Source organism: Sorex araneus, chromosome 3, assembly GCF_027595985.1.
Source record: "Sorex araneus isolate mSorAra2 chromosome 3, mSorAra2.pri, whole genome shotgun sequence".
In the NCBI taxonomy this organism is placed as follows: Eukaryota; Metazoa; Chordata; class Mammalia; order Eulipotyphla; family Soricidae; genus Sorex; species Sorex araneus.
Genome location: NC_073304.1, coordinates 78131893 through 78147688, shown reverse-complemented (window position 1 = coordinate 78147688; position 15796 = coordinate 78131893). Strand labels below are relative to the sequence as shown.

Below are 15796 nucleotides of genomic sequence, written 5' to 3'. Positions count from 1 at the left end.
ACACTTCTGGGAGTTAAAGTCCAAGATCAAGATGAAGTGTGAACAAATTCTGGTGAGCACCTCTGGGGTACAGAGGCCCTCAACAATGTGGAAAGAGACAGAGAGCTTTTTGATCTCTATTATTCCCTAACTGCTTTAATAAAAGCTCTGTACCCATGATCTAATTATCTCCTAAAGTCTCTACTTTAAGTACTGTAATATTGGAATTGAGTTTTAACATATAAATTCAGGGTCGTGGTGTCAAAACAAATGTTCAGTCCATAACACAAGTGCACTTAGCAAAACATCTCTGATTCAGACTACTTCTGTAACACTATATTGTGCTATGTTAAAAAACCATATAGTGAAGTTCATTTTGCACATGTGTTCTTACTAAGACAATATGGCTAAATATCCCCTCCCCTTCCCTCCCCTCGCCTCCCCTCCCCTCCCCTTCCTTCCCTCCCCTCCCCTCCCCTCCCCTCCCCTCCCCTCCCCTTCCCTCCCCTCCCCTCCCCTCCCCTCCCCTCCCCTCCCCTCCCCTCCCCTTCCTTCCCTTCCCTCCCCTCCCCTCCCCTCCCCTCCCCTCCCCTCCCCTCCCCTCCCCTTCCCTCCCCTCCCCTCCCCTTCCCTTCCCTCCCCTTCCCTTCCCTCCCCTTCCCTTCCCTTCCCTTCCCTTCCCTTCCCTTCCCTTCCCTTCCCTTCCCTTCCCTTCCCTTCCCTTCCCTTTTTTCTTCCTTTCTCTTTTCCATTTCAAAGAAGGAAGGAAGTTTATATTGACACTTATTTAGAAAGATTTGGGGGGAAAGAAAGGGCAAAGTACATAAGTGTGAACATAGGCTTCTCCAGAGTGAATAAAGGCAAAGAGGCAATTATCTGCCATAGAGGCAGGGGGAAGGGTGGAAGGGGGGAAAGAGGGGAAGGATACTGGGGACATTGGTGGTGGAAAATGTACACTGGTGGAGGGATGGTGGAGGGATGGCTATTGGATCACTGTATGACTGAATCTCAAACATGAGAGTTTTGCAACTGTAGCTCACGGTCAAGCTCACGGTCAAGCTCACGGTCAAGCTCACGGTCATTAAATTAAAAAAAATTAAAAAAAAAAAAGAAACAGAGACAAGCAAGCAAGATTTGTGTTCTGGGAGAACATGAACTTGAAGAGCAAGCCCAAATGTTTTTTCTTTCTTTTTTTTTTTTGTATCCATGTAAAGCACTCATTAAAACTTGCCACCAGAGCCACTTTTCTTTCTTTCTTTTTGTCCTATTATTCCCTGGGTGAAAATCATCGTGGACTCTTTGGTATAATTCCCAGGGAAATCCAACAGCAGGCTGGCTATTCCCAAGATCCACAGCATCATTTGGTCACCTGTATTCAAAGTAGTTAATTAGAATCTTTTTCACTTGAGAAAAACAACATTAAGTTCTTTACTTCGCAAAAGGTTACAATCTCAATCAGAATGTGAACTTTCCTCTCCTGAAAATGTAGAAAAATTCTCCTGTTTCAAGTACTATCATGTAAAATGTACGTAAAACCTAAGTTTTACAGTTTAGCAGATAGTCGTAGTATAACACAAAGTTGGTTATGTGTAGCTGTTACTCAGTTATTAGGTCTCTTCTTAACCAACAGTTTAACTGCTTCTTGATGTATTTGTCATGTAAGAATTCTGGGCAGAGCATGGAGAAGAGTGCTAAAATGAACGAACTATAGCTCTTCCTAAGGGCTTGGGAAAGATGTTTTTGTAGAGATAGATGTTAAGGTTTTGATTAGAAAAGGAAGCTCCAGGAGGAAACAGGATGCTATCTTTATATTTCTTATACCTCATTCTTTTCTACTCTTTCATTTTGTATTTTTCTTTAGTTTTTCATGGTCAATAATTTCCTTTTGTGTGCTTTTGAGTCACACATGGCAATGTTTAAGGGTCACTCCTGGTGGTGCGTGGGGGACCATGTGGTGCTAGGGATCAAGCCTTATCCTTTTACATGCAAACATGGGCTTTTAGCCCATTGAGATGTCTCTGACCCTCAATAAATTTTTAAGTAATATTTTCAGTTTCTATCATTTTGTTCTTAGAATTCAGCAAACTAACAACTACTTTTATAATGAGTATTAAGGAGATTTTAAGTAGATTTTAAGTAGACATCCTAAATAAGTCACACCCTAGACTGCAGATTGCACCCAAGATCAAATATGAAGAATGGATATATTTATTTCTTGGTTTACTCCCTCTATTCCCCCTTCATCTCTCTTCCATCCAGTTATCCTGAATTGTATCATAAATAGTCACTAATTTGTCTTTTTATTTGTCCTGTAACTTTAAAAAAATATTTTTATATTGCATGCACAGGTGAAATCACCCAACATTTGTGTTTTTCCTTTTCACATTTTGTTTCACATACTTCTATTTAGGCCCTGTGATTTATGTTGTGTATGGCAAAAGTTTATCTTTTATAAGTAGCTGGAAAATATTCCACTGTATAAATGTACCATGTCTTTTTAAAAACTACACCTTCCTTAGCTATTTATTGATTGATACTTTTTTCCATATTTTAGCAATCGCAAATAACTGCAATAAGCATTAGGGTGGACTAATTTTAATTTTTCTCTTTTAGAAATTACAGCTCTTATACAATTTAATATTCCTATCTTTTTACCAAATTTGGAAGGAACTGGCATATCTGAGGAATATAGATTCTTTGATCTAATTCAGGTAAGAGAAAGTTCTCTTATTTCCTTTTCTTGCAAATAAAATTAATGACATTTTTATTGAATATTTCTGGAGAAGATATTTATTCAGAGAAGATATTTGTCAGAGAAGACATGAAAAACAACATGTATTGTTTTCAATGTAATAGATTAAGCAGACAGTGGAATTCAGTAAACCACAATTCTCATGTGAAAACTTTGCCATAGGGAGTTAAAATCAGGTATAGGAATATCTGTGGAAAGGTAGTGAAAAAAGTGTCATTAATAGTAGAACACTATTTATTCAGAATATTTGTACTAAGATTAGGAGAGGCTTAATGGTTTGAAAAATGGTATACTTGAATCATTACCAGTTGATTTAATTGATGACTCATCTGTGTGTGTGTATGTGTGTGTGTGTGTGTATGTGTGTGTGTGTGTGTGTGTGTGTGTTTGTATAGTGCTGGGGATAATCCTTCACATGCAAGACATTATACTCTATGTAAATAGAATGTACACATTTGCATACCTTTTTTTTTTTTTTTTTTTTGCTTCTTGGGTCACACCCAGGGTTTACTCCTGGCTCTTGGCTCTGCACTCAGGAATCACTCCTGGCAGTGCTCAGAGGACCATATGGGATGCTGGGAATCAAACCCCGGGCTGGCCCTGCATGCAAGGCAAACGTCCTACCAGCTGGGCTATTGCTCCAGCCTCCACATTTGCATACGTTTAAAGTTAAATTGTGCACTGTGTATTTAGGTCTGATAGATTCTTTATTCTCTAAGCTAATTTAAGTCCTTCTGATGTTAATGACTTTAGTTAGAACTCATTTAAAAAGTACTTGTCTTGGGGGCCGGAGCGATAGCACAGCGGGTAGGGCGTTTGCCTTGCACGCGGCCAACCCGGGTTCGATCCCCGGCATCCCATATGGTCCCCCAAGCACTCCCAGGAGTAATTCCTGAGTGCAAAGCCAGGAGTAACCCCTGAGCATCGCTGGGTGTGACCCAAAAAGCAAAAAAAAAAAAAATAAAATAAAATAAAAAGTACTTGTCTTTGGGCATGTGTGACAGTAGAGAGCTTGAGGCACCTGCCTTTTGCTCAGCTGACCCAGGTTTAATCCCTGGCACTCCAACCCCACTGTGTGTGGCTCAGGAAAAAGAAAAAACCAAAGCCCCTGCTCCCCCCAAACAAGCTATCTTCTTTAAATCTAGTCTGTAGAATATACATTACCAACAGAACAGGGAGAGATAGAGATTGTCTCACATTCCATTATTTCTCAGAAAGTAGAAATGATGAAAAAACATGAAATAAAGCACAGAAATATACAGGATAAACCTTTAACTATGTGTGTGATATGTCCTTGTGAGACCAGTTTGAAGAATGTGGAAGACAGCTATCATACTGCAAAGAATTAATAGAATTCATTTCATTGATAATACATGAAACACAGGAACAAAATATATCAGAGGAAACAGCAAATTCAGAACAGATCCCAAAATATCTGAGAATTTAATGCAAATAGCAGTTAAATTTAGAGGGAAAAATTGTGTGTTAAAATAGCATTCAACACACAATGCTATTACAAAAGAAATGAAAGTTGCACTGTAGCACTTTTGTCTCATTGTTCATCAATTTGCTCCAGTGGGCACCAGTAGCGTCTCATTGTGAGATGTTGTTACTGTTTTTGGCATATCGAATATGCCACGGGAAGCTTGCCAGGCTCTGCCGTGTGGGTGGGATGCTCTTGTGGGTGGGAGAGCTTGCAGGGCTCTCCAAGAGGGACAGAGCAATTGAACCTGGGTGGGCTGCTTGCAAGACAAATGCCCTACCCGCTGTGCTATTGCTCCAGCCCTAAAATATCAGAAGATTGAGGGTTCAAATCCATTTGTGGTTAAAAGTAGCACTAATCCAGGATATACAAGATACTTGTAGAATTGTATAAGAAAAAAACCTCCAACCCCATCAAAAAATGGGGAGAACAAATGACAGAAATTTCCTCAAAAAAGAAATACAAATGGCCCAAAGGCACATGAAAAAATGCTCCACATCACTAGTCATCACGGAGATGCAAATCACAACAACAATGAGATATCTCACATCACAGAGACTGGAACACATTCAAAAGAACAAAAGCAACCAGTGCTGGCGTGGATGTGGGGGAAAAGGGACGCTCCTTCACTGTTGGTGGGAGTGCCGACTGGTTCAGCCTTTCTGGAAAACAATATGGACAGTTCTTCAAAAACTAGAAATTGAGCTTCCATATGACCCCTCAATACCACTTCTGGGAATATATCCCGAGGATGCAAAAGAGCACAGTAGAAATGATATCTGTACCTATATATTCATTCCAGCACTGTTCACAATAGCCAAAATATGGAAACAACCCAAGAGCCCTAACACAGATGACTGGTTAAAGAAACTTTGGTATATCTACACAATGGAATATTATGCAGCTGTTAGGAGAGATGAAGTCATGAAATTTGCTTATAAATGGATTAACATAGATTAATAAATAGATTTCATGCTAAGTGAAATGAGTCAGAAAGAGGACAGACATAGAGGGACTGCACTCATTTGTGGAGTGTAGGGTAGCATCACATGAGGCTGACACCCAAGGACTGTAGATACAAGGGCCAGGGGGATTGCCCCATAGCTGGAAGGCTGCTTCATGAGCAGAGGGGAGAAGGCAGATGGAATAGAGAAGGGATCACTAAGAAAATGATGGCTAGAGGAACCAGCTGGGATGGGAGATGCATGCCGAAAGTAGATAATGGACCAAACATGATGACCTCTCAATGTCTGTGTTGCAAGCTATAATGCCCAAAAGGAGAGAGAGAATATGGGGAATATTGTCTGCCTTAGAGGCAGGGGGAGGGTGGAAAAGGGGGGGCATACCGGGATATTGGTGGTGGGGAATGTGCACTGGTGGAGGGATGGGTGTTTGATCATTGTGAGATTGTAACCCAAATATGAAAGCTTGTAACTATCTCACAGGGACTCAATAAAATTTTAAAAATAAGAAAAAAGTTGTACTAATCCTTTAAAACATTTACTAAAATAAAAGCACAGAAAATATTAAAAGGAAATCCAAGGTACACGTATGGTACAGAAGCAGCAGAGATCTTAGGACTGTACTTAGTAGCTATTAAAGTATAGGTATATTCAATAATATCAATTGAAAATAGATATAGGAAAATAAACCATTGAAGTTAGTAAGAGAAAGTACTTGTAAAAAAGCATATTTGCAACTAACAAAAACTTAAAATCTGTAATATGAAAAAAAATCTTGCAAATTGTCAAGACAATTTCAGCACAGTAGCAAAGAGTAAAAGGAACAAAGTGATAATTTACAGCAGAACAAATGCAAAGCACCTGTTAAAATTTATTGGAGTTGGGGAAATGAAAATTAGGTATTAGGTAACAGTGAGCAATCAATTTTTACCCACTGTTCTGGCAATGATTTTAAAAGACTTCAACATTTATTCTCTGGACATATGTATTGCTAACAGATTGAGAAAGCAAATAAAATTAAAAACATATGCTCTTTTGGACCAGAGATGTGTCTCAGTAGCAAAGCACTTGTCTTGCCTTGGGCCCAGTCCCTGGCATGGAAAAACAGAAAAAAAATGCATGCTTTCATCCAAGAATCCTGCTCCTGGGAATTCACGATGTACAAAAAAATGCATGAATGTGCAAGAAGAGCATTAATACACACGCAATGTATAAGGATATTTATTTTCAGTATTGTTTGTAAGAGCCACAAGTTACAAATAAGGCAAATGTTTATTGACTGGGGAATTAGTAAAGGAATTGTGTTCTATTTATACTATGGTATTAGGCAAACATTGAAAAAAAAGAGGAGCTAGAGCAATGGTAGAGCTGGTAGTGCACTTGACTTGAATGCGACTGATCCAGACTTGATTCTTGTTCTCTAGTATGGTCCCTAGAGCAGGGATGATTCACCCTGCCAGGGGTGATTCCTGAGCACAGAGCCAGGAGTAATCCTTGAACATCACCAGGAGCGGGTCTCCACTCCACAAAAAAAGAAACCAGAAAAACAAGAACTGGAACACTTCTCTTGATATCTTTTTTGTTCTTTCGTGCACATATCTGTGACACTTTATTTTAGAAATTAGGAAGAATAAATCTATAAATTTATATTTCCCCTTAAATTCTTAGGTGCTTTTGTCTATATTGTCTTCTTGGTTTTGTATGTGTATTTGTGTGTGTGTGTGTGTGTGTCTGTGTGTGTTGGTTTCCTTTTGGGGTCACACCCAGTGCACAGAGGTAATTTCTGTCTCTGTTTTCAGAAATCACTCCTGGCGGTGCTTGAGGGACCATGTTTAATGATGGGGATTTTACCTGGGTCAGTCTCCTGCCAGGCAAGTGCCTTACCAGCTGTACTATTGCTTCAGCCACTGCATTTTCTTTTCTTTATTGTGAGCTAAAGACTAAGTGAAATTTAAGGTCCTTGGTGAAATGATAACAAAGAAGGACTGAAGAGACAGTACAGTGGGTAGGGTGCTTTCCTTAGAAGGTGCTATCAGAGTTTGATTCCTACTGTCCCTTAGGGTTCCCCCATCCCTACTAGGACTGATCCCTGAGCACAGAGCTGCAAATAAACCCTGAGCACTGCTAGGTGTAGTCCCCACCAAAAAAGACCGTGAAAACCCAAAATGATCACAAAGATCCAAGCATGAAAAAAATTTCTGGTGCTGGTTCATTAATAGTCTTTCTTGTAATATGTTAAAAAGGCAAGATGATGTTTAGTTCACAGCATTTGTGTGATTCTATAGCTAGGACTTAAACTTAAAATTACGTTTTTTGTTTATTTGTTTATTATAGGTAACTTCAGAGTCAACCTTGATGGATGGAGGAAATCGTTCAGTGGTGTCTGAATTTTTGTTGCTGGGACTCACTAGTTCTCGGGAGTTTCAGATTCTTCTTTTTCTGTTTTTCACATTATTTTATATAGCAAGTATGCTAGGCAACCTTTTCACTGTGCTCACCATCGTTGTAGACCATCACTTACATTCACCCATGTACTTTCTGCTGGCTAATCTCTCCTTCATCGACACGGGGGTTTCCAGCATTGCAACCCCGAAGATGATTTATGATCTTTTCAGAAAACATAAAGTCATCTCCTTGAAAGGGTGCATTACGCAGATGTTCTTTATTCACACGGTTGGGGGCACAGAGATGGTACTGCTCATAGTCATGGCCTATGACCGATACATTGCTATCTGTAAGCCCCTCCACTACCTAACCATTATGAGCCTAAGAATGTGCATTTTCCTTTCGGTTGCGGCTTGGACCATTGGGCTCATCCACTCTGTGGCTCAACTGGCATTTGTGGTAAACTTACCTTTCTGTGGTCCCAACAAAATGGACAGCTTTTATTGTGATTTCCCTCGTTTCATCAAACTTGCATGTATGGATACATACAAGCTGGAGTTTCTGGTCACTGCCAACAGCGGTTTCATTTCTATGGGCACCTTCTTCATCCTGATTATATCTTACATCTTTATTTTGATCACAGTTCGCAAACACTCTTCAGGTGGCTCATCCAAGGCTCTTTCCACCCTCTCAGCTCACATTACCGTGGTGGTCTTTTTTTTTGGTCCTTGCATTGTCATCTATGTATGGCCATTCCCAACCTTACCCATTGATAAATTTTTAGCTATCTTTGATGCCCTTATCACTCCCTTTATGAATCCCATTATATATACCTTTAGAAATAAAGAGATGAAGGTGGCTATGAGGAGACTGTTGAGTAAGGTTCTAAGTTTCAGAAAGGATTCTTTCATGCACAATCTAAGAAACTCAAATTCATCTTGATCGTTTATGGAAATTAATCTCTTCATATACCTTTTAAGTTTAGATCGTGATTTCAGTATCCACTATGAAACCTCTCCTCAAGGATACTATTCTGGCCAGTTTTTATGGGATACATTTGTTCTAAGGATACTGAAAATATTTGGGGCAAATACATTTAGCTTTGGGATATCATGTCTTTTTTTTATCACTGAAGGCAATAATGAAGGCTGAATCTCATAGTATAGGATCATTTTCCATCAAAATATTGGGCCTATTTGGTAGGGATTTTCAAAAATATATCTAGTCTAACTTATATACCAATATTCATGCACTCAGAGTCTTTAGTGCAGTGAAAAATACATTGAACTTTTTCAGTGTCTGCATGACTGGCAGAAAAAAAAACCCAAAAGATCATTTTCTAGTAGCTTAGAGAATTTGAAGTTTGACATTTGGATTTGCCCATCTGCAGTCAGATTTAATTCTACTAAGATTTCAGTAGATTTAGTTATGATTGGAAGGTTAAAAAATTTGTGACAGAGTGATGACAGGAAAATTAGATAATAATCAAATGTTTGATACCAGAGGATGTGCATTTCTATGTCATTCAGTGTATATGATAATTATGTTTTATCCAGTTATTATGGGTTATTGAGTATTAAAAACACTGACCCAATCAAATAATTATTTTAAATGACAGTTAACTATGGAAAATAATTTAAAAGATTGTATATGGATTAAATATTTTGAAGGTCAAAGTAGGGGGACACTGGTTTATAAATAATAACATGCAAAATATTTGTTGTGTGGACCAGATTTGTAACAAGTGAAAAGCAAGTTCAGCGCTGGGATGAGACTAAAGTGGTAGGTCGCATGCCTATTATGTGGAGGCCCTGAGTTTGATCCCCAGCACAGATGACACCCCTACTGACTGGGACTCATATGTGAAAAAAGCAAATGCAAAGCATAACATATATGAAGGAAAATTATAAAATGTTCTTAAATTAAGAGACATAATGTTATAATGAAAAAATATATTACACATTATGTATGATAAATAAAGTATATTATTATTATTATTATTATTATTTAAATTTTTATTAAATCACCATGTGGAAATTTACAAAGTTCTCAGGTTTATATGTCAGTTATACAATATTCAAACACCCATCCCTTCACCAGTGCCCATATTCCACCACCAGAAACCCCAGTATACCCCCCGCCCCCACCCCCTACCCCCTACTGTATAACTAATGAATTTCACTTCATTTTTTCTTTACCTTGATTACATTCCATAATTCAACACAAAACTCACTATAGTTGTTGGAGTTTCCAACCAAGAGAGACAGACCTACTACATTTGATAATTAGTTTTTCATTGCTGGAAATGAAGAGATATGTGGCCCCACTGCTACAAGTACATAACTCTCTCTCTCTCTCTCTCTCTCTTTTTTTTTCCTTTTTCCTTTTCCCTTCCCTTTTTTTTTTCCTTTTTCCCCCTCATCCCCCTTCCTGCGCCTCATAGTATGATGTACGCCACGCCGCGTCGGCCAGTGTGGGGCTTTTGCTTAGTTCACAGTCCAGAGGTGGCTGCTACATTAAAAACCTTCAATATTTCAACAAAAACTTACTGTTATTATTTGGAGTTCCCCCCCCCCCCAAGTCAGACCTGTTCAAATGGAACCATTTCACATTGCTGACAATTATAAATGTTAAGTCGCGCAGATGTGGCAGCTTTATACAGGTTTTGGATTTCTGTATAAAGTCCAGGGAAAATTCTGCCAGAAATTACATAGCTCAGCTCACAGTCCCAGTGCATTGCTATAAGAAGTCTCTGAATTCAAAGTCTTTAGGTGCAGAGTGTCCGATTCGCACTCAGCGGCTCCGGATTTATCTGGGCCGAGGGCGTGCCTGTTACGCCCCCTTCCCATGAGTTCCTGGGAGCCCCAAAAGTAAAAGCCGAATACCTGTGGGTTTGGAGTCACAGAAGATGGCGCCTGCCACATGGGTGCCGCCAGCCCGCCGCTTTCCGTGCAGGAAGACAGGGTGGGGAGGAAAAAAAATCCACCCCCGGCAGCACAGAGTTGTAGCCCAGTTCGGTGTCCCAGTGCATCGCTATCGGATGTTGCGCTGGATGCCCGAATGTGTTACATCTTTGGAATCAAAGTCTGTAGGCGCAGAGGGTCCGATTCACGCTCAGCGGCTCCGGATTTATCTGGCAATAAAGTATATTATTAAGAAAATAATGATATTATTCAGAAATAGTACAGACAATTTTTTTTTCTTTTTTGGGTCACACCCAGAGATGCACAGAGGTTACTCCTGGCTCATGCACTCACGAATTACTCCTGGCGGTGCTTGGTGGACTATATGGGATGCTGGAATCAAACCTGGGTTCGCTGCATGCCAGGCAAATGCCCTACCCTTGGTGCTATTGCTCCAGCCCAGTACAAGAAATTCTTCAGAAAGTATCTCACTTTTCTTTTTCTCTTCCCTGGTATCAGGGATTGAATCTAGATCCCAAGGTGTGTGCTTGGCTATTGAGCCACATCTTTGGCCCTTTCTCACTTTCTCAGCTTGGTTAGAAATAAAGATTTTCGGGTCTGGGGCCAGAGTGATGGTAAAGTGGGTAGGGTGCTTGCCTTGCATGTGGCTGGCCTGGGTTCAATACCCAGCATCACATATGGTATCCTGAGATTTATCAGGAGGGCTCTCCGAGTGCAGAGTAAAAAAAAAAGTCATGAATATTTATTATATAATCCAGAAAGTTACAATACATTTTATAACTTGGAAAGTCTAAAAATTCTTCTTGTTGTTATTATTGGATTTTGGATCATACTTTGTGGTTCTTGGGACTACTCCTAATTCATTGTTCTTGGGGTCATAACTAGCTGTGCTCAGAGGACCATATGGTTCTGGGGATGGAACCTGGGCCTCTTGTATGCACATGAACTCAGCCTGTTGAACTGTCTCCTAGGCCCAAAGCTTACTGTTATTTTTACTATTATAGGATTCACACCTAGGATGGAACCTAGGACTTCTTATATGCAAGGCATGTGCTTTATCATATCCTTGGTGTAAAAATTATAGCTTATTTTGTGAAAGTTATATTGTATTAAAATGATGCAGAAGTTTAATTTGTGTCAATAGTATTAAAAGTTAATTTTTTCCTACTGTACAAGAGTACACATCTTGCAAATTTATTTCTTAAAAGCTGTAAACAATAAAAATTATATCACATTAGGATCACAAAGTATAAAACTGATGAATGATATAAACATGGAAATAAAAACCCTATACGACAGAAAAATACTACAAAAATTACTCTATCATCTATTTCAAATTTAAAAAAAATTAAAAGAGGAAATAAAACTATTTTCTACTTATATTTTTAAATAAAATTTATAGAAGTTTAGAATAGACTAAATCTGGCTTTACTGACAGTTTGCTGTCAGTAAATGTATGACATTTACTGACATGTATGAGGATTTTACTTGACTATAACCTTAGTATTTGTCAATATTATCATAATTCCTAAGAAAGCTAATAGCATGTTCTCTGTCATCTTTGTTAATGCAATTATACAGCTCAGGCCAAGGAAATTGGACTCCTATGGTACTTAGTACGATATATCTCACACAAGGCATTGTCTTGAAGATAAACACTAAATATTCGCTTTCACTGTCACTGTCATCTCAATGTTCATCGATTTGCCAGTAGGTGCCAGTAACGTCTCCATTTGTCCTTGTCATGTGCTAGTGTAGCCTGATGGCATATTGGGGGCTCTTTTAGGATCGGGGGAATGAGAACCGTCGTTGTAACTGTTTTTGGCATATCGAGTACACAATAGGTAGCTTGCCAGGCTCTGCTGATACACTATATATTTGAAAAAAAATGTTTTGTGTTTTTGTTTTTTGGGTTACACTCAGTTATGGTTAGGGCTTACTCCTGGCTCTGTACTCAGGGAATATGCTTGGTGTGCTCAGGGGGCCATATATAGTGCCAGGGATTGAACCCAGATTCACTGCATGAAGGCAACTGCTTTATTTGCTCTACTATTTCTCCAGCCCCCAGATTTATATTTTTAAAAATTATAAGTTATTTATCCTAATTTTTTCTTTTATTCTTTTATTGAGGTCCTCTTCATAAATGATAATGGGGAAACTGGATAGTCACTTGTCTGGTTGTAACCAGACCACTATAGTGGATGAAGATATTTGCCACTCACAATCAGATGAGATTAATATTTAAGATGGAAAGGAAATCATGCAATTCAACAACAAAAGCCCAAGAAGCACAATAAAAAATTGTGTAGAAGATATGAACAGACCCTTCTTTTTTTTTTTTTAATTTTTAAATTTATTTATTTTTAATTAGAGAATCACCGTGAGGGTACAGTTACAGATTTATACACTTTTGTGCTTATACTTCCCTCATACAAAGTTCGGGAGCCCATCCCTTCACCAGTGCCCATTCTCCACCACCCGTAAACCCAGTGTCCCTCCCACCCTCCCCAATCCCATCTCCCCCCCACCCCACCCTGCCACTGTGGCAAGGCATTCCCTTCTGTTCTCTCTCTCTAATTAGCTGTTGTGGTTTGCAATAAAGGTGTTGAGTGGCCGCTGTGCTCAGTCTCTAGCCCTCATTCAGCCCGCAACTCCCTTCCCCCACATGGCCTTCGACTACAATGTAGTTGGTGACCGCTTCTCTGAGTTGACCTTTCCCCGGAACTTGAGGCCAGCCTCGAAGCCATGGAGTCAACCTCCTGGTACTTATTTCTACAGTTCTTGGGTGTTAGTCTCCCACTCTTGAACAGACCCTTCTTTAAAGAAGAAGATACAGATACCAAGCAGGCACATGGAAAAAATGTTCCTTATTACTCATGAGGGATATGCAAACCAAAATCTAAAAATGAATTTTAGTCCTCAGTTCTGTATAGTGAATGTATGAAATATTTTCATACAATGTATGTAGTACATATTTGATATATTTATATATCAATATAATCATTATAATAATATGCAACACAGAAAAGTATAAAAGTAATCATCATCATCATCATCATCCCATTGATCGTTGAATTTCTCAAGTGGTCTCAGTAACATCTCCATTTGTCCTAGCCCTAGGATTTTAGAAGCCTCTCTTTACAAGTCCTTCCCAACGATGCTGCATTGGAGGCTCTTTCAGGATCAGGGGAATGAGACTCAGCATTATTACTGGTTTTGGCATATGAATATGCCATAGGGAGTTTGCCAGGCTCTCCCATGTGGGCAGGAAACTCTCGGTACCTTGCCAGGTTCTCCCAGAGGGAGAAGTAGGCTATAACGTGTTCCGGGAGCTTGGTTTTAAGTCTCTGGATGTTAGTTGGTGGTGGGATTACATGGTGCTGGGGGCAGTCCCTGGGTGTGACCACCTAGCTACTGGAAAATGGGGAATCTGGGCGGGAGAGGCCCAGTCGTGATCTGAGCAGGCTTGGAGGTCTCAGCCCCAGGTCCCACACACCTGGGTTCCTCTGCTGGTTCCTTCATGCGTGAGGCTCGTGTGAATGTGTGGAGAGGGGCCTTGAGCATGACTGTGGCTAGGCTCTGGAGATCTTTGGCTGTGGGAGCTCTGCTTGGCACAGGGAGGGAAGCTGGAGCCCACCCCTCTGAGGGGCCCCGGAGAAGACAGCCAGGCGTGGGGGCAAGAGACTTTGTGTCGCTCTCTTCTGGGAGCTTGGTTTTATGTCTCTGGATGTTGGCCTTTGGTGGGATTACACAGTGCTGGGGAGCATTGGAACCCGGGGCTGAGACCTCCAAGCCTGCTTGGATTAGGACTGGGCCTCTTCTACCCAGATCTCCCATTTTCCAGTAGCTAGGCAGTCACACCCAGGGACTGCTCCCAGTGCCGTGTAATAAAAGTAATATTTACAGTAATTTTATGATAAATAAACTATTGCTAAAAATGCCAGATAAAAAACTATACTGCTTTATATGACTATTTTTCTATGAAAAGATATACATATAACAAAACACAATAATATATGATAGAAATGCAGTCTCATTTTATAAAATAACAATGTGAGATGGATATTGTTCATGGTTATTTCATGCACAGACCTGGTATGAGTTCTTACACTGGGTTGGGGTTCTCATTCTGGGTTACAGACTTGGTTGTGGTGCTAGCATGCACTTTTGGTTACAGTACTCACCAGTGCTCACACACTTACTGTGGTGTGTCAGAGATCACAAATAGAAGTGCTGGGATAGTACTTGGCATGTGGAGTGATGTCAGAATCAAGCTTGAAGCCTCATGCCTGCACTTTCCTAGACCTCCAAGCAATATATGTTTAAATGAATGCATAGTTATTTTTTTTTTATAAAGGTACAATAATTTTTTTTCATGTTTTTGCCCCACTCCTTTCATCAGATGACATTAGCAGATAGTGGTAGAGCATTTTAGAGAACAACAAACACAAAAATAAATTCCACAGTAACGTGGACAACCATTCAATTCTATAGATGAAAAAATAACTGTTAAATTGATCAATTCTTTAAACTTACTAACGAAGGTTGTTTAGATCAAGTTCTGAACTATTTAAATTTTCTTCCATACAAAATAGTTTTCAGGGGGCTGGAGCCATAATATATCGGGAAGGGTGGGGGTAGTTTGCCTTGAATGCAGCCAACCCAGGTTTCATGCCTGGCATCCCAAAGGGTCTCCCAGGCAATACCAGGAGTAATTCCTGAGTGCAGAGCTAGGAGTAACCCCTGAACATTTCCGGGAGTGACTCTAAAAACACCTCCCCCAAATTTAGGCAGTTGTTAGTTTCTTTTGTAAGATAGCATAAAGACAATCATTTTTCTTTCTGAACTCAGAAATATTGACTTTCATTCACAAATATTCTCACCTCAGGGTTTTTTTTTCTTTTTTGGTCATATCTGGCAATGCACAGGGGTTACTCCTGGCTCTGCACTCAGGAATCACCCCTGGCGGTGCTCAGGGGACCATATGGCATGCTGGGAATCGAACCCGGGTCGGCCACGTGCAAGGCAAACGCCCTACCCGCTGTGCTATTGCTCCAGCTCCCACCTCAGGTTTTTTTTTTTTTTGGTTGCTATTTCTTTCTTTATTTTTTTTAATTAATAGTTTATTTTTAATTAGTGAGTCAACGTGAGGGTACAGTTACAGATTTATACATTTTTGTGCTCATGTTTCTCCCTTACAAAGTTTGATAACCCATCCCTTCACCAGTGCCCATTCTCCACCACCAGTAAACCCAACATCCCTCCCCCCCTCCCCAGTCCCGTCTCCCCCCACCCCACACAGCCACTATGG

General features: G+C 40.0%; 1 protein-coding gene across 1 annotated transcript; it reads left to right on the top strand.

Moving 5' to 3' along the window:
* The first annotated feature begins 7531 nt into the window (after positions 1 to 7531).
* On the top strand, positions 7532 to 8503 carry LOC101546207 (olfactory receptor 4F15-like). Its single transcript, XM_004609754.2, has one exon. It carries the CDS (start codon positions 7532 to 7534, stop codon positions 8501 to 8503), a length of 972 nt encoding a protein of 323 aa, XP_004609811.1.
* The last annotated feature ends 7293 nt before the right edge of the window (positions 8504 to 15796 follow it).